This window comes from Cricetulus griseus, chromosome 7, assembly GCF_003668045.3.
Source record: "Cricetulus griseus strain 17A/GY chromosome 7, alternate assembly CriGri-PICRH-1.0, whole genome shotgun sequence".
Classification (NCBI taxonomy): domain Eukaryota; kingdom Metazoa; phylum Chordata; class Mammalia; order Rodentia; family Cricetidae; genus Cricetulus; species Cricetulus griseus.
In genome coordinates this window covers 119245160-119263552 of record NC_048600.1, presented here as the reverse complement: position 1 = coordinate 119263552, position 18393 = coordinate 119245160, and the positions used below count along the sequence as shown (strand labels likewise).

The following is an 18393-nucleotide window of genomic DNA, read 5'->3' as shown; positions in this document are numbered from 1 at the left end:
CTCCCCAGCAATCACTGTCCCCTGCACAGCCCAGACCACACGTGTGACTCCTGAAACTTTGCTTTTAACCTCCCAACTTGGAGGTTCGCTGGCCCCAAAGCCAACCAAGGCTTCCATCACTGGATCCTCAGGGTCCAGTCTACTGAGAGGAGGGACTCCGGACTTTGACCCACCACCAGGGGAGGGCCCATGATCCCCGTGCTGACCTTAGGCAACATTCTTTTTCTAGGGCTGTGCCTTCTATGAGCTGAACATCTGACACCTTTTCAGAGAATTTTTTTTTCCATTGGGAACATCTGGAAAGAATCAAAAACACGTGGGGCTGCCCAGAACGAGTTGTTTCTCAGATAAAAATTTAACCCTCTTACCCCCAATTTCCACAACCCAGGACCCTGGCCTACTATGCTGACCCTCAACCTGTCAAGTGAGGTACAGGCTCAGGGCAGAGGTAGGGGTGCCCAGACTTCCCCACACACACTTCTAACCCTGCTGTGGGAAGAGAGGGGAAGCTGTTCTCCAAATGTGGGTCATAACCAGCCACACAGGCTGCTTGTGGGCTGTGGGGACAGTGAGATATAAAGACGCTACCAACGATTAACTCCTGTCTGTCTTCCCTGGGATCCGGAGACAAGACAGACAAAGAAGATGGCTAGAGGAGACACAAGACTCAAGGAGGGTGGGGCTGCTAAGGGTTGCACAGACCCTGAGGAAGGACAGAAAGCTAAGCTCAGATGAACCCCTGAATGCTGTGGTTCCTAGGGTCCTGCTAGCAGTCAAGGTAGAGCCAAAGAGCTCACAGAACCAGAGGGCTCTCCCATCTCAGCCTCGTCCCCTGCCCAGGACCTCAGGCTACATCCAACACTCCAGTGACCTCAGCATCCCACAGAATTCCCTGGAAAAGCCCCTTCAACCGTAATGGTTAAGTGGCGGGTTTCCCTAAGTGGTTGCTGCTTAGGGCCAGCCTTTTGGCGCCCCACAGCAAACTCCTATACAAGGCGAGGAGGGTCCTGGTGAGGCCCTAGGCTGTATCCTTCTCTACCACCAGTTGGTATATTTTCGCACAAGAACCTCTGTGGCTCCCTTCCCACAGTCAACTTTTGACATGGCTTCCTGTACTCCAAGCTCTACTCTGGGCCTCTCCAGGAGCCTGGTGTGAGTCTGTCCCCTGCACTGTCCTTCCCCGGTGTACCTCTTCCTACAGGATAAGGGCTGTCCAGGGCAGAGGACCCAAGGTCACAACCTTTGGAAAACACATATTTCCAATGCTACCACTCAGTAGCAAAATAGCAGTTATGTAGAAGCAACACAAATATAAATTTATAGTTGGGGATTCCTAAGACCATCAGAAATACGTGTTTCCGATTGTCACAACCCACAGGATGAGAACCACTGATACAGGGGATTGGTATGTGTTTGTTTAAATGCACCAGGCGCTGCCCTTCCAGAGCAAGGCAACCACAGTAGAGGCTGGCTGGCCCAGGAGATGACCTCCAAGTGGGATAGAGAGAGAAAGAACACTTTCTAATGTTTCTCAGAACCCCAAGCTGTGTTGTCCAGTCAGGGCCACCTTCAAGTCCCAGCAGGCCAGCTGATGAGGCCTCCCTCCCTTTGGGTCCCTAGAGGAATGGTACCTCCCCTGGGTCTCAATTTGCATGGCAGGAAGGGGCCTAATGGGGAAGAGGCGGAGAGCAGACAGGCTGCAGCCCAGGCTGACATACAGTTAGTTACATGTTTCTCCCAAAAACCTCCTAAGTAGTGACGGGCCTGGACTCAGAGACGGAGCAGTGACCATGGCCACAATGGTGCCATCTTCCGTGCCTTGCCACTGGCTGTTGTTCCTGCTGCTGCTTTTTTCAGGTACGGTGTATGTGACAGACAATAGGCCTGATGGCTTTGAGAATGGCCTATGGGCTCATTCCAAGTCTCAGCTCAGTCTCTTGCTTCCTTAACCGCCTGCATTTTGCCTTCTGCTTCTTTTCTGCCTCCCTCTGACTGTCCTCTGCCCAGCTTGTGGGTCTTAATGGGAGGCTCAGGGCCTAAGGTCCCAGCCCCTCTCCAGCCTGGAAGGTTTCAGGTCGAGCTGGGTGCAAGGGGCTGATCTTGTTGGCTGCTATGCTCTGGAAGAGCTAGGCCCATGGGGGAGGAAGGGGCAGCATGTGGCTCCCAGCTAAGCCCCCAGAACACAGCTCGGGACAGGCTGGTTCCCTGGAAGACAGCACGTTCCAGGACCGGTCCTCTCTGAAAGACTGAGCAAGTGCTCCCAGCTGTGGCTTCCTGCTCGTTATCTGCAGAAGCTCTAGGCCAGCCTGAGAGAGTCAAAGGCAGAAGGGAGCTGGGAGCAGGGCTGCTTAGTAGCCACCTACTTCTACCTCTGTGGTCCTGGGACAGGGAGAGCTAAAGGGGCTTGGGGATGTAGTCCTGGAAGGAGGAAGTGGCTCTGGGAATGTGGAGGGGGTAAGGGTGGGGCAATCAACTGAGGGTAGAGAGGCCTGACCTAGCCCCGCCCACTTCCTCCCACACTCCAGGTGAGCCGGTACCAGCAATGACAAACAGTGACCTGCCACAGAATTTCCAAGGTTAGTTGCCTCACCCATCACTTCACGGGCAAATGTTATCTGTTCAACACTAGCCACTGTGGTCCTGTATCTTTATCTGGAGTCCCATGTCTACACCTAAGGCCTCTCACCGAGGCTCCTTTATGGCCAGCTGTCACCCCTCATCTGGCTAGTATGCTCCAGTCCTGACCTCTGAGGGCCAGACCTGAGCCAGGGTTGGGGATCAGAGCATGACAACTAGATGAGATTCCATAAGGCCTCAGGCCCAGGTCTGTGTAGCTGAGACCCAAAAATCCTCTCAGGTCTAAACGTGGGGAGGAGTGGGTCCATGAGAAGGGTCGAGAGGGGGAGAAGGGAGGGCCTCAGGTGACCGGCTAAGGATTCAACCTCTGTCACTCTGGGGACAGTGGGGAGCCCTTGAGGATTTGGGGTTGGTGTAGGAAAGTCCAGAAGAAGGAGCTGAAGTAACCGAGACCAAGAGGTTACCTCATTCTGCAGATGAGGTCTGGATCTAGCAGTTACAGTGGACAAGGAAGCAAGGGGAAGCTTTCAGAAGCCTTCTTAAGGAAAGACAAGGGGACAGAGGTTTGGTCAGGAAGAGGTGTGGTGTGTGGCTTCTCACATGGTCTACTTCCCCACACCTCCATCTTCAGACCGTCTCATAGGCCTGATGCGTCAGACATGTGAGGCAGGCAAAACTGAGTCTGTGTCTTCCACGGTGAGCTAGGGAGGCAAACAGGAAAACACTAAGCCAGATTTCCAACCTTGCCTTGATATCCACAGGAAGCTCTTGTTCCAAGATCCTTCAGTTCCCAAGGTATGTAGCCAAAAAGCGGAACTCGGTGGTGAAGCTTTACTGCTCCTCAGAGTACTCCGGCATCATGACCTGGTTCCGAAAGCAAGGGAACCAGGAGCTCCAGGAGCTGTCTGAAGAGGAGGGGCATATCTCGAAGACCTGGAATGGCTCTCTCCACACCCTCACCATCCGAAGCATCCAGTATGAAGACAATGGCATCTATTTCTGCAAGCAACAATGCAACAGCGCCAACTTGGAAATTGCCTGGGGCTGTGGCTCAGAACTTAAAGTCTTAGGTGTGTGCAAGGCAGACTTGGGCTCATGTAGCCATCCATACCCACGCCCCAGCCCAGCCTGCCTACAAGGGGAGGTGGCTATGGCCATAGAATTCCCAGGGGAGCTGCTGGGCAGTAGGTCCTGAGGGTGTCCAAAGAGCCACTATGCTTAGCCTTCAGCTCCGGCATCATGCCCTGTCTCCCTGCCCCAGGGTTCAGCACCTTGGAGCAACTAAAGCGGCGAAACACACTGAAGGATGGAATCATCATGATCCAGACCCTCCTAATCATTGTCTTCATCATTGTGCCCATCTTCTTGCTACTAGACAAGGTGCCCACAGGAGCTGGGGGTCCTCAGGGAGGCTGGGAGGTGGGCGCAGGGCAGACAAGACAAGGACAGAGTCTTCTCAGACTCTGCAGCTTCTCTCTTGAGCAGGCCCCACCCCCTGTCCACTGGCTCCTTCTTCCCCTCCCCCATCCAGACCCACACCCCCTGGCCTACGGGGGACAGGAAGGGAGGACCCTAACACTCTGAACTGAATTCTCCCCCTCCCCCGCCCCTCCTGCAGGATGACAGCAAGGCAGGAATGGAGGAAGATCACACCTACGAGGTAAGGGACAGTGTAACCTAGCAGCTCTGAGCTGCAGTGCTCACCCTCTTTTGCCGTGGTCAGAATGTGGTCCAGACCTGAGCTCCAATTCATCTTTCCAGGGTTTGAACATTGACCAGACAGCCACCTATGAAGACATAGTGACTCTTCGGACAGGGGAGGTAAAGTGGTCTGTCGGAGAACACCCAGGCCAGGAGTGAGGGCCACCCTCGTCCTGCCCAACTCCTGGGCTTCACTGCTTCCAAACTGCCTGGCTCACAGCCCATCCCTTCCTTCCTGGATCCCTAGTCAGCGTCTGAAGCTAGACCACCAATGCCACATCTGTCTCCAGCCCCTGCCTGGTCCCCAGCTCTTGCTGAAAGGCCTGGGGTAGAAGGACAATAGGGCAGTGATGTGGAGTGGGGAGTTCTCTGGGGATAGACTGGACCCAAGGCTTCTAGAAGCACCATGCAGGATCTGTCCTCGAGGGTGGGTCAGGAAACAGAGACTTGTGGGAACCTGCAAATGGACTCAGGGCAGACTAGCTTCCTGAAGAGCCCAGGAAGGACCATGGTCCCCACTGGCACCAGAAGGGCCTGCGAGAATGTCATTTCTCTCTCCCATCCCAGGGATCACCTAGCCTACAGCCCATCCTTCTGTGGAATAAACAATGTGTCTGACATGAGGCATTCATGACATCCATCTCTAGGAACTGGGTGGGTGGGCGTGGCTCTGTGGCATCTGAATGTGATACCTATGGTCTTACTGTGGGGGAAGTGATTGCCCTGGTCTCCCTACCCTTCTCTCTGAAGGCCCGGCAGAGGTCCACAGTCACACCCCTACCCTGGAACAGTTGCTAGAGAAAACCCGACCTTCTGCCTTCTGCTGAACAGGGATACCTTCACTCTATTCTACACTGAACGGGGGGGGGGGGGGGGAGGGGAGAGAGAGAGAGAGAGAGAGAGAGAGAGAGAGAGAGAGAGAGAGAGACTTTAATCCCCAGGACACTGGAGGCAGAGGCAGGTGGATCTCTGTGAGTTTGAGCTCAGCCTGATCTAGAGGAGTTCCAGGACAGCCAGGGCTACACACAGAGGAACCTTGTTTTAAGAGAGAAATAGCCGGGTGGTGGTAGCTCACTCCTTTAATCCCAGCACTCAGGAGGCAGCAGAGACAGGCAGATCTCTGTGAGTTCAAGGCCAGCTTGGTCTACAAAGATACACAGGGAAACCCTGTCTCAAAAAACCAGAAAGAGAGAGAGAGAGAGAGAGAGAGAGATTCCTAAAGGGGATTTGAATGGTGAATGGTGTTAGGGCTTTTGGTCAGGGTAGGGTGAACCTAATATAATAGAGAAAGAAAGCACCTTACACATACCCCATTGGCCTCTAAGACCTTACAAATCAGTCCTAACCTACCAGCTGTGAGTAAGAGTAACAAGGAGCACAAACATCTGGGCAGAGAAGCTGTATTCGCCAAGCCTCCCCGCCAGACTCCACTGTGGTGCTCAGCTCCTTGGTGGATCCTTGATGGACCCCATAACACATCCCTGCCACCCCTGCTGTGGGTTCAGGCAGGCGAATCTCTACCCTGGGCAGCTGTGGGAAAGACAAGACAACAGCTCCCACAAGAATTCTGGGTGGGACAGGTGGGTAAGGCACTTGTGCCAGGGGGCTTCAGGTCAGAGTCCCTGGCACAGAGTGACCCTGACCTCTGGGCCAGGCTGGTTGAGATAGGCCTTGTTGATCCTCCCCGGGTCTGGGCTGCCAGAGGGAACCGGCTTGTTTTGCCATCTGCCATCACTGAGCTGGAGCCTTTGCTTTCCTGCTGTTTTGCATACTGGGGCTAATTCTGTCCCCTACCTCCACCAGGGACCAGGCAGCTAGCCAGGGTAAGGGAGTCTTAACTACTCCTCTAAGCAGGATCTCCCCCTCCTTGGGGCTTCCCTGGTTCAGGGAAGGTCTTGACTTTACCGAAAGATTACCCCATTTCAGAAGCAGGGGCTCCCTGGGTCTTGAAATGTTTGTTGACAAAAACATCATTTGGGCAGGAGGCACCCGCCTCAGCAGACAAGCTCACAGGACAGTAGCTTCCTTGGTTCTGATGGAGGAGTCCTCGTTGGGGTGTTTTTCTGTCTCAGGAGCTCTCATGGTATCACTCTGGTGGGTCCCTGGATCCCTAGAGATGACACAGGAAGTAGAAACATAGCTAGTCATAGTAGTGTAAGGACCATCTACGACCAGTTGCTTTGTCTGTAACATGGGATTCATAAATCCCATCTGGCACAAGCCATGAGGACTCATGCCTACTAATCCCAGCTACCCAGGTTGAGGAAGGATCTTGAGTTCAAGGCCAGCCTTGGCAATATTTTGAGACCTGTCTGAAAAAAGTGAAAGAAGGGAGATGAGCCAGATATTGGGTATTTCTCATACAGAAACATAGAATGCTCCATGAATTTTTGTGACAGGGCCTCTGACCGACCTGGAGCTCGTGGATTAGGCTAACCTGGCTGGTCATCCAGATCCAAGGATCTGCCATTTTTGCCTCCTCAGCACTGGGATTACAAGCACGTCCTGCCATGCCAGGGTTTTGTACCTGAGTTCTGGGAATTGAACGAAAGTCCTCCTGTTCATATGACCAGAGTTTACCAACCAAGGCATCTCCCCAGCCAATTTTTGTTTGTTTGGTTGGTGTTTTTTGAGACATGGTTTCATTATTTATTCCTGTCTGTTCTGGAACTCACTCTGTAGACCAAACTGGCCTTGAACTCACAGAGATCTACCAGCCTCTGACTCCTGAGTGATAGAATTAAAGGTGTGCACCACCACACCCAGTTTGGTTTTGTATTTTATTATTATTATTATTATTATTATTATTATTATTATTATTATTACTATTTTGGTTTTTCGAGACAGGGTTCCTCTGTGGCTTTGGAGACTGTCCTGGAACTAGCTCTTGTAGACCAGGCTAGTCTCGAACTCACAGAGATCCACCTGCCTCTGCCTCCCGAGTGCTGAGATTAAAGGCATGCGCCACCACTGCCCGGCTGGTTTTGTATTTTTAATGTCACATAAAATAATTAAGTTTGTTTACTTTTCTATTTATAAACATGGGAACTTTGTAACCTTCTATATGAATTCTAAAACATGTCTAGTTTGTATAAACCGGGAAACAGAACATGAGCCAAAAGCTATTCCAAAGCACAACAGATAAATACTAATCACCTCTTAAGAGCACCTCTTCATCCACATGGCTTAAGTGGGAGGTATCGGGTTCCCTAGAACTGGAGGTACAGACAGTTGTGAACCACCATGTGGGTGCTGGGAATTGAACTCAGGACGGTTGGATGAGTACTCTTAACCACTGAGCCACCTCTCCAGCCCCTGTGTGGTTGAGAGGCAGGGTAAATCTTAGTTCCATTACTCAAAGCCCAGCAAGGTCAGCAAAACTGACCAAGAGTTAGGACCAGGACCTGTGATTCAAAGATCCATCTCCCCTCTGCTGCACCACTGCCTCCTCCGCTGGGCAGCAATAAAACTGAAGGAAGGAAGTAGGGACTGGGGGACAGAGCCCTGGACGCCATTAGCTGTTTTAAAGGGCTTTATAAAACTAATTTATAACAAGGTCGGAAGCACTCCCTTCTTAATGTGGCCTGGACCAGCCAGCTTCCCTGCTGCAGACTTGCAGCTCAGAGGCTGTGGTGGACCGCCCTTGGTGGGTGGGCACATGCCCCATTGCCCACTGGGGGAATCCAGCCAGGTCCCTCGGGGCCCTGGTCTAAGCACAGAATGGTTCCTCCTCCGCTCAGCTTGACTTCCGGCCCTCTCAATGCAGGTGCTGCCTGGGCTGGGGCCATCTGACCCATGGCTCTGGGTGTTTTTCCAGCAGAATCACACATGAGAGAAAAACAAGGTACAAGAAGCTACCTTTTTGGGTGGGAACAGCAGGTCGTTCTCACGGCCAGCCACTGTCTAGCTGGTTGTGCTACCTGTATGAGGACAGGGCCTCCAAAGCCACCTGGGAGCACAGGAATTCCCAGATTCTGTCTTCTCTTTTTAGCCCACTATAGAATGGGGGGATTTCTGGATGTTTGCTGAGCCTTGGAGCTGCCTCGTCCCCACTATGACATCCATCTCCCAGTACTGCGTTACAATGGAAACACCCCAGAAGTCTTTCCCTGGAAACACAGCTGACTTCGAGAACAAAGATTAACAGGCATTAAGTTCTGAGCTCGATCAGAAAGTAGTTTGTTTAAAAACATTTTGGCTGATCCTAGTACGGGTTGTTTTTTAAAAACAACTGACCCTGACCCTGGTGAGGTTCCTTACATCTGTAACCTCCCTTCCCCCGAACTTGGAAAGCTGGGACAGGAGGATTGATGGTGTGTGTGTGTGTGTGTGTGTGTGTGTGTGTGTGTGTGTGTGTGTGTGTGCTTGCATGCGCAGCTGAAGCCAATCTGGGCTACAGAGTGAAACCCTGTCAAAACAAATAAACAAAGAGTTAAAAAATAAAAATATATTTTAAAAAATGTCATCTTTCCTTGGATTTACCTAACCCAGCTCTGTCCACACAGCAGGACAGAAAGCCAGATACCACTAAGGTCCAGATTCAGCAAGTGTATGGCTGCTCATGGAGACTTCTTATTGGCACATACGTGCAGCCTTGTCTACTTTTTCAGTTAATTTTTTCATGTATATGTTGCTGTACATTCATGCATCTGTCCCTTTTACTTAAAAATAACTGTAAAGTTGGGCACAGAGGATCACAGCTGTATTCCCAATACCTGGGAGGTAGAGGCAAAAGGATTGCCACAAGTTCAGGATCGTTGGACTATGTCGTGAGACCCTGTCTCACAAAAACAAAAACAACAAAGAAAACCAAACAACAATAACAGAAAAACGAAAGAAGTATTTTAGTAAGGGGACTTCTAGCACATCTACTTGCTATTTGTAGCTGGTTGGCCCTCTGAACCCCCCTTGCTTTTTTTGACAACTCCCCCCCTGTTTTGTTTGCCCAAGCGTTGGCTCTTATGAACAGGTATGTCTGGGTTCTTGCCCTGTACTGTACCAGCAGCTTGCCTGCCCCCTCTATGGCAGTAAAAAGAAAAGATGGTGTTTTTTGTTCCTCAAGGTATACCCAGCTTCCTGTTTGCCTTGGGGGTGGATTGCCAGCACTTGCTCAGAGCCAGCACTGAGTAAGAGAACTGGCAGGCACCGGCAATCCCAGCACTCAGGGACTGAGGCAGGAGGATAGAGAGTTTGGGCCCAATCTGGGCTACACAGTGAAATCCTTTTCACTGTGTAGGAATGGATAAAAGAAAGGCAGGAATCCCGCCTCAAAGACACAGTGAGGCAATGGCAGACGATAATCACAAATAGCCATAGGACAAGGTGACAGGAGAGAGCAAGTTACCCAGGGCACCCAGGGAAAGTACCTCAGACTTCTCTACTTTTTTTTTTTATGGGTGTGTTTATGTGTGTATGTGCATGAGGGTGTGGTTGTGGGCACACAGGTGTGCATAAGTATACATGTATGTGTGTGTGTATACAGCGCCCCGAGAAAGAACAACTTTGGATAGTACTATTCCTCAGAGATTTTTCTTTGGTTTTTTGAGACAGGGTTTCTCTGTATTGCTTTGGAGGTTGTCATGGAACTGGCTCAGGAGACCAGGATGGCCTCAAACTCACAGAGATCCGCCTGCCTCTGCCTCCAGAGTGCTGGGATTAAAGGCGTGCGCCACCAACGCCCGGCTTCATCATGCACTTTTATCTTTATTTTCCAATAGGGTCTCTGGCTGGCCTGGAACTGGCTGAGTCAGCAAAGATGGCTGGCTTGCTATCCCCATGTTCTCATGGACCCTGCAGTCTGTCTCCCCAGCACTAGGATTTCAAGGGTAATCCACTCACCTGATTTGTATTTTTTTTTTTTTAACACAGGTTCTGAGGACTCTAACAAAGGTCCTTGTGCTTGCAAGGCAAGCACTTTACTAATTGAGATATCTCTCTACCCTAGCCTTTTTCAGTAAGTCTCTGTCCCTGGGGAGTAACCTGAAGGTTCCTTGGCACTTCCAGTTACATTCATTCATGGATTACCCCTCCCCCCATCAGAGGTACCTGCCCAGCCTTCCCCCAGCTCTCTAAGCCCCTCCCTCTACTCAGAGCCTTCTGCTGCATCGTGGGGAGAGCTCCAGGGTCCAAGAAGATACAGGAAGTGAAACCATGAAGCACACTGAAACGTGCAATACAAATATGCAGGATGATATGATCTGGTTCACTAAGTCAGGCCACACAGGGTTGTTTTTTTGCTACGACTTTTCTTAGCCTCTGTGGATGCCCCATTCAATTCCTTTGTGTTCATCTGAACATCTGTGTGTGGGCTTGCTCTGTGAGGAGGAAGGTCCTGTGCATGCCAGGCAGTGCCATGGGTAGGGGTGGGGGTGTCATCCCTTAGAAACTGCAAGGCCCAGGCAGTCTGTCTCTCAGTGTCCTTAGCTCTCAAATGAGATGCACATGTCCTATAGTCTAGTACAGTTCCTGGCACATGGTGGATCTTCAGAAACACATCTCCCCTGGAAAGGCCCTTGGGAATCCCCAAATAATACTATTTCAACTTTAGAGTCTAAACACTGTGACTCAATAGAGTTAGTGATCAGTAGTGCTAAGACCCATGTACTAGCTGGATTAAGGGAGGTTGTACACTTGGAAGCCCAGCACTCAGGAGCTAAGACAGCAGGGTCATGAGTTTGAGGCCAGGCTGGGCTACACAGTGAGTTCCAGGGTAGCCTGAACAAGAATACATATGCATTTTTTATGTTTATTTATTTATTATGTATACAACACTCTGCCTCCATGCATGTCTGCAGGCCAGAAAAGGGCACCAGATCTCATTATAGATGGCTGTGAGCCACCAAGTGGTTGCTGGGAATTGAACTCAGGACCTTTGGAAGAACAGCCAGTGTTCTTAACCTCTGAGCCATCTCTCCAGCCCCCACATATGCATTCTTATGATATATATATGATATAGATAGATAGATAGATAGATAGCAAGATGACTGCTAAGAAAAACATATAAGAAATGGAGCAAAAAATCTTTCCATTTTGTGGAAGAGAAAAACAGAATCAATTTATCCAGTGCTTTCAAAGCACAGAGGGCAAAGAAAAGATGTAAGAATATATATATAATTTTAAAATAATCCCGACCCAGCTCCATTAGCCCCCCCTCCCCATATATATATACACACACACACACACACACACAGGTGTGTGTGTGTGTGTGTGTGTGTGTGTGTGTGTGTGTGTGAGATGCATATGTTTAAACTTGATGTAAAGAATTCTGAAGCCACATCAAATGTAATAACCAACTCTGACCTCCAGAGGAGGACAGAGCAAGCAGTGGGAAGGGTGTGCTTCAAACTGCCAGTGGGGAGTGTGCAGACATACCCTGCTGAGGTCATCTCTACAACCAGGATGAGGAAAAATGAGACCGCTTCCACCATAGACTTGAACCCTCAAAATGTAGAAGAGACCACTTTAGGATCAAGAGATCAGTGACTTTCTGTGGTACATACAGAGAAGCCCAGAGACAGCCAAGTCTGGAAACGCAAAGACATCCATGGACTCCAAACTATAAGGGGTGTTCTTGGTATATGTCTGTATCAGTTCATATATGTATATGAGTGTGCGCACCTGTGTGTTAATGTGTGCAGAAACTACAAGTCAATAAACAGCTTCTCAAGCAACTGTCTGCTTTGTTTAACTTTTACTGTTTTGTGTTGAAATTATGTGTACGTGTGTGTGTGTGTGTGTGTGTGTGTGTGTGTGTGTGTGTGTGTGTGTCCATGAGTTTGTGTGAGCATGGGGACTAGAGGAAGGTATTGGGTCCCCTGGAACTATAGTTACAAGCAGTTGTGAGCTGACCTATCTGGGTGGTAGGAACCAAACTTGGGTCCTCTGCAAGAGCAGTGTGTGCTCTGAACTGCTGAGACGTCTCCCCGGCCCCTTTACCTTGTTTTTAGTAAAAGGAACCTTGGCCAAGCAGTGGTGGCACACACCTTTAATCCCAGCACTTGGCAGGCAGAGGCAGGCAGATCTCCATGAGTTCAAGGCCTACAGAGTGAGTTCCAGGACAGGCTCCAAAGCTACACAGAGAAACCCTGTCTTGAAAAACCAAAAACAGAAAGAAAGAAAGGAAAGGAAACTTCTCTGAACCTGAAACTCAGAGATCCAACTAGAGCAGCCCCAGGGACCCTGTGCCTCCATCACCGGGATTGTAGGTGTGTGGCCACCCTGCCCTGCCTTATAAAAGCAGACTGCTGGGGATCTGGTCCTCACACTGACCAAGCCATCTCTCTGGCTCTAACATGGGTATTTCTTTTGTTTGTTTGTTTGGTTTTTTGTTTGTTAGTTTGTTTTCCTTTTTTTTTTTTTTTTTTTTTTTTTTTTGGTTTTTCGAGATAGGGTTTCTCTGTGTAGCTTTGGAGCCTATCCTGGCACTCGCTCTGGAGACCAGGCTGGCCTCGAACTCACAGAGATCCGCCTGCCTCTGCCTCCCAAGGACTGGGATTAAAGGCGTGTGCCATCAACGCCTGGCTGTTTGTTTTGAGGCAGGTTTCTCTGTGCAGTTTTGGCTGTCCTGGAACTCACTCTATAGACCAGGATGGCCTTGAACTCATAGAGATTAAAATGAACTTGAACTCTTAGAGATGTCATCCTGAACTTCTGGAGGCTGGAATCAGATATGCCAGTCACAGTCTCTCCTCCACGGGCCCTGCAGAGGCTATTGCTTGGCAGCCTTTGACCCTGAAGGATTCTGAGGTCTCAGTGGTAAGACTGGGCAACTTCCCAGAAGAATTGGACAAACCCTGAGTTAGGGCAAAGCTTAGCCTCAGTAGCAGTGAATTCTGGTTTTGGCCTCTGTCACCACAGGTCCTAAAATGGTCCAGACTAGAGAAAAGATCGCCAACACCTGTAACCTCACATTTGTCTTCAGCTCATCCTCCTGGGCCTAGAGCTTGCCATACTAACATTCTGTAAAGACATATGACCAGGAGTTATGTTGTAGACCCCAGGGAGATGATCTTTTTCTTTCTTCCTTCCTTCCTTCCTTCCTTCCTTTCTTTCTTTCTTTCTTTCTTTCTTTCTTTCTTTCTTTCTTTCTTTCTTTCATTCAAGACAGGGTCTCTCTGAGCAGCCTTGGCTGGTCTGGAACTCACTCTGTAGAGCAGGCTGGCCTCGAACTTACAGAGATCCCCCTGCCTCTGTTTTCCCCCGCCACCCAGTACTGGGATTAAAGGTGTGCACCACCGCCCGGCTCCCAGGGATATGATTTTTCAATGATATCACAGCCCAGTACTTCTAGACACATGCTTGCTTGTGTGTTTTCATACTGGATCCAAGTATTAGACATCCAGAGATCCAAAGGTAGGAGATTTAGACGCAGATTTAGACTTGATGCTGATGAGGTCCGCATGCTGACAAAGTCCAGCCTTCTTCTGCCCCGGCTTTGTCCTGTTGTAAGCTTTCCCGTTTGCACCCCGCGCTTCTGGGACATTTTCATCCGGGAATTGACAGGGAAAACAAAGGCAGTCTTGCATTTAGGGGTGAGACCCAACACTCAGAAGGATTCAGAAGCTAAAATAACTGGGTGACCTCACACAGGTGCTAGGAATAAAGGAGCTTGGACCGTGGGAACTGCAGGGCTGAGGGAGCAGCTGCCTTCGCAGAACCGGCTCTTGAAGTTGGTCTTTCGGAACCTCAGTCTCTCCCTCTGAAATGAAAAAATGGGTTTGATGGTTATACCACATTCACGAGACTTTCGCAGGACCAAATGGGAGAACGTTCTTTGCTCCCTGGTAATCAGATGCTAAGGAGCAGGGTGCTACAGTGAGCGGGTCGGCTTCTTTCAGAGTGCAGAGCCAGACTGCCAGCGCTGCTAGAAGACTCAAAACCCAGAAGGACTTAATGAACTTTGAGGTGCCCCGAGGCTTCGGGGCTATAAGAGAAGAACTTGAAGTCCACGTCTGTTTGCAAGAGTTTTGCTTCTTGGCTTACAGCTCCATGGCAGGTCCAAGGAGCAGGGGCAATACCTCAAGTTTGGGTCCTTTGCATCTCAGATCTACAGGGCACCTAAGAGTCTGTGGGAGGGCAATGTGCGCGGTCGGTACCCTCCAGTGGTCAGTGTTAGTACTACACCCAGCTGCCGCCCTCCACCAGCTTATGTGTGGATGGAGGAAGAGACCTCCACCTTTCCCAATACACATATTCTTTCTCTGACTCTCTCTCTCTTTTTCTTTTTATTTTATTTTGCTTTTTGAAACAGGGTTTCTCTGTGTAGCCCTGGCTCTCCTGTAATCACTCTGTAGACCAGGCTGGCCTGTGCTTGCCTCTGCCTCCTGAGTACTCTTAAAGGTGTGCGCCATCACCTCTGTTTCTTTTTTTAAAGGTTAGTTTTATTTTTATTGGTGTGCATGTATATGAGCCTATGCCACACGTGTGCGAGTGCTCATGGAGGCCAGAAGAGGGCGTCAGATCCTCTAAAGCTGGAGTTACAGGTGGTTGTGACCCACTTGACATGGGCACTGGGAACCAAATGTAGGTTCTCCAGTAGAACATCAAGCTCTCTCAGCATATAAGCCATCTCTATAAATCCAGCGCATGTGTTTTTGTTGTGGATTTAAGGAACCATGTACTCAAGAAGAAAAGAACACAGGCGGATCTCTGTAAGTTTGAGGCCAGTCTGGTCCACAGAGCCAGTTTCAGGACAGGCTCCAAAGCCACCAAAAGGAAGAAGAAGAAGAAGAAGAAGAAGAAGAAGAAGAAGAAGAAGAAGAAGAAGAAGAAGAAGAAGAAGAAGAAGAAGAAAGAAGAAGAAGACAACGATGGTCCAGAAGGTAAAGGCACCTGCAGGCCACCTGGGACCCACATGATGGAAAGACAGAACCAATTCCAGTTACCTTCTGATCCCTGCATGCACGCACTTGAGGACACACACACAAATGAACGCAATGTAAAAAGAAGCATCGATGGGGACAATGCCTCCTTGAAGGGACTCTGTTGCCCCACATCCCAGTGAACAAACAACAGGGCCCTGCCAGAGTACCCTGGCCCTGGACTCAGCATGATTTCCAAAGGACACATTGGGTGGTCTCTGCAGCCGAGATCTTGCATAACCAATGCTCACAAACCTGGCAAAGGTGGTGATGGAAAGATAAGACTGGGGACATGACCGCAGGAGAGGAGTGGGAACACGGTGAGTGGGAGGAGCCTCTAAATTATCCATCAGCACAAGCTGTCAGTGGCCCCAGCCCATGAATAAATGTATAGGAAAAAGGCAGGGGCCTTGGAGTTGGGGAAAACAGGTAGGGTATAAAAAGGGCATGCAAGGGACCGAGCTCAGGATCCTCGAGACCAGATCCCAAACTGCTCAGGGTCTTGTGGACAGATCACTGCACAGCAATGGCTGCAGGTAAGCATCCTGCTGGGTGTGGCATGGACCAAGGGGCCCTGAGGATGGATTTGAGGCTTCTAAAGTGAGTGCAGCCCAACTTCTGCCCATGTTGGGAACTCTCTGGGTCCCTGTGGGGACCGGGAGAGACTGGCCATCGCTCTCAGCCTTTTTCTGCCCTCCTGTCTCTCTCTAGACTCCCGGACCTCCTGGCTCCTGACCTTCACCCTGCTCTGCCTGCTCTGGCCTCAGGAGGCTGGTGCTTTCCCTGCCATGCCATTGTCCAGTCTGTTTGCCAATGCTGTGCTCCGAGCCCAGCATCTGCACCAGCTGGCTGCTGACACCTACAAAGAGTTTGTAAGTTCCCCAGAGATGGGTGCCTGCCTGACTGTGGAAGCAGGAAGGGGCAGACCCCTGCCCCTAGACAACAGGAAGTCATAGGAGGAAACTGAGGGGTCGGGATCTTAAGCCAATGCTGTCAAGATGAACCATAACGGGGTGGGAGTGGTGACAGCGAGCTACAAGCTCGCCCTCAGTGACTGCTCTTCCTCCAGGAGCGTGCCTACATCCCCGAGGGACAGCGCTATTCCATTCAGAATGCCCAGGCTGCTTTCTGCTTCTCAGAGACCATCCCAGCACCCACAGGCAAGGAGGAGGCCCAACAGAGAACCGTGAGTGGTTTTGTCTGCACAAATTCTCTCTTCCCCACAAGTAACCCTAACTGCACCTCAAGCCAGGGATCCCCTTCTCCCTGAAGTTGGGGCAACATTGGATAGGCAATACACTCTGCCCACCCTTTCTTCTCAGGACATGGAATTGCTCCGATTCTCGCTGCTGCTCATTCAGTCATGGCTGGGACCTGTGCAGTTCCTCAGTAGGATCTTCACCAACAGCCTGATGTTCGGAACCTCAGACCGTGTCTATGAGAAGCTGAAGGACCTGGAAGAGGGTATCCAGGCTCTGATGCAGGTGAGGATGGCACTGGGGTGGGCCACACTGTCATTTGCCTCTGCCTGGAGCCTAGCTGGGGTCTCACTTGCTCTTCTCTGTTTACCCATCAGGCCTTGACCCTTGAGAAGACATCTTACTCATTTCTCCTTATGAAGCTTCTGGGTCTTTCTCTAGGTCCTGGAGTTGGGGAGGGCACAGCTCCCAAGACTCCTCTGCCTCTCTTCTTCCTTCCCACTGCAGGAGCTGGAAGATGGCAGCCCCCGCGTCGGGCAGATCCTCAAGCAAACCTATGACAAGTTTGACACCAACATGCGCAGTGATGATGCTCTGCTAAAAAACTACGGGCTGCTCTCCTGCTTCAAGAAGGACCTGCACAAGGCTGAGACCTACCTGAGGGTCATGAAGTGCCGTCGCTTTGTGGAAAGCAGCTGTGCCTTTTAGCAGCGGCGTCTCTGCTGGACTCCCCAGCGCCCCCCTTTACCCTGGCAACTGCCCACCCCTATGCTTTGCCCTAATAAAATGAAGATGCATTGTATTGCTTGGCTAGATGTATTTCTGTTGTGGGATGGAGGGTGGTGTCAAAGAGTCCTAGAGGCCGACATGCCTGTGGGCTGCTGGAAGAACAGCCCTGACTTTGCCTGGACCAAGTAGAGTCAACACATCACTTCCCCTGTCTCGTGATGAGCCTGCTCCCACTCCAGAGTCAGAATCCCAGCTCTCTGGACAGTCACAAGGCGGCAAGGTCCTATGTCACCCCCATAAAGTACTCAGAGGTATTCCTCTCTCCTCCAACCAGAATCAGGAAGACCAAACAGCCCCTAAAATTAGGAGGGACTGAAATGAGACAGAGGCGCAAAGGGAAACGTCTTCGAGAGAGAAAACACGAGTAAAATCACAGAGTTATTGTTGCATATCAGTTTGAAGGCAGGTTTTCATTTGTATCGACTACCCATGGAAAATGGAGGGAATTCGAAAATGAGTTTGGAAGCTGGGCATGGTGGCACACAACTGTAATCCCAGCATTTAAGAGGCTAAGGTTGGAGGATGGCTGTGAGTCTGAGGCCAGCCTAGTCTACACATCGAGACATAGACTAGCTTAGTCTCTATAGCAAGACTTTGTCTTAAACAAAAACAAAACAAATGGGTTTGGAACAACCAGAACCAGCAGGTCTGAATTCTGAATTGGGTAAGGGGGGTGGAAGAGAGAGTCTAAGAGGAAGATTGCCTTAGTAATTCCAGTGGGTACCAGGTGGGGCTGAGGGACAGACAGCTCAGGTGGTGTTTGACTTGCAAGCATGAGGGCATGAGTTCAATTTCTAAAATCTATGTTAGAAAACAAAAACAGGCTGGGCATTGATGGCACACGCCTTTAGTCCCAGCACTCAGGAGGCAGAGGTAGGCGGATCTCTGTGAGTTCAAGACCAGCCTGGTCTACAAGGGCTAGTAACAAGCCTCCAAAGCCACAGAGAAACCCTGTCTCAAAAAAACAAAAAACAAACAAAAAAAACCAAAAACCAAAAACAACCCCCCCTCAAAAAAAAAAAAAAACAAAAAACAGACCTGAGTGAGTGCGATGGCATGTGATTATCAACTCCAGTAGCGGGGAGGCAGAAACTTTGTGAATTCCAGGCCAGTGAGAGAACCTTACTCAAAAAGCAAGGTATACAGTGCCCCAGGAATGACAGCTGAAGTTGTCCTCTTGTCTGCATACATGTGTACTGCACTCACAAGAACACACATACAAACACACGCACAAACATGCACGCACACACACCTACATACAAATAGGT

At 50.2% G+C, this 18393-nt stretch overlaps 2 protein-coding genes across 4 annotated transcripts; both read left to right on the top strand.

Moving 5' to 3' along the window:
• The first annotated feature begins 1562 nt into the window (after positions 1–1562).
• On the top strand, positions 1563–4885 carry Cd79b (CD79b molecule). Of its 3 annotated transcripts, XM_027427816.2 has the most exons (6): positions 1563–1857; positions 2526–2576; positions 3339–3647; positions 3839–3957; positions 4196–4237; positions 4339–4885. In XM_027427816.2, the coding sequence occupies exons 1-6, from the start codon at positions 1791–1793 to the stop codon at positions 4435–4437; spliced, it is 687 nt and encodes a 228-aa protein (XP_027283617.1). In that variant the 5' UTR covers positions 1563–1790; the 3' UTR covers positions 4438–4885. The 3 variants fall into 3 exon arrangements, with proteins under 3 accessions (XP_027283617.1, XP_035304147.1, XP_035304148.1); XM_035448256.1 differs by lacking the exon at positions 2526–2576; XM_035448257.1 differs by lacking the exon at positions 3339–3647.
• A 10201-nt stretch (positions 4886–15086) lies between these two features.
• On the top strand, positions 15087–17044 carry Gh1 (growth hormone 1). The gene is made up of 5 exons (XM_035448159.1): positions 15087–15098; positions 15800–16009; positions 16207–16323; positions 16460–16621; positions 16844–17044. Exons 1-5 carry the CDS (start codon positions 15087–15089, stop codon positions 17042–17044), a joined length of 702 nt encoding a protein of 233 aa, XP_035304050.1.
• The last annotated feature ends 1349 nt before the right edge of the window (positions 17045–18393 follow it).

Excerpts from the sequence above, each read along its gene's own strand:
- Cd79b (XM_027427816.2), top strand. The coding sequence starts at position 1,791 with ATGGCCACAATGGTGCCATCTTCCGTGCCTTGCCACTGGCTGTTGTTC. Across the intron at positions 1,858-2,525 it reads CCTGCTGCTGCTTTTTTCAG|GTGAGCCGGTACCAGCAATG; the intron begins GTACGGTGTATG and ends CCCACACTCCAG. Across the intron at positions 3,958-4,195 it reads TCTTCTTGCTACTAGACAAG|GATGACAGCAAGGCAGGAAT; the intron begins GTGCCCACAGGA and ends CCCCTCCTGCAG.
- Gh1 (XM_035448159.1), top strand. Across the intron at positions 16,324-16,459 it reads AGGAGGCCCAACAGAGAACC|GACATGGAATTGCTCCGATT; the intron begins GTGAGTGGTTTT and ends CTTTCTTCTCAG. Across the intron at positions 16,622-16,843 it reads GTATCCAGGCTCTGATGCAG|GAGCTGGAAGATGGCAGCCC; the intron begins GTGAGGATGGCA and ends TTCCCACTGCAG.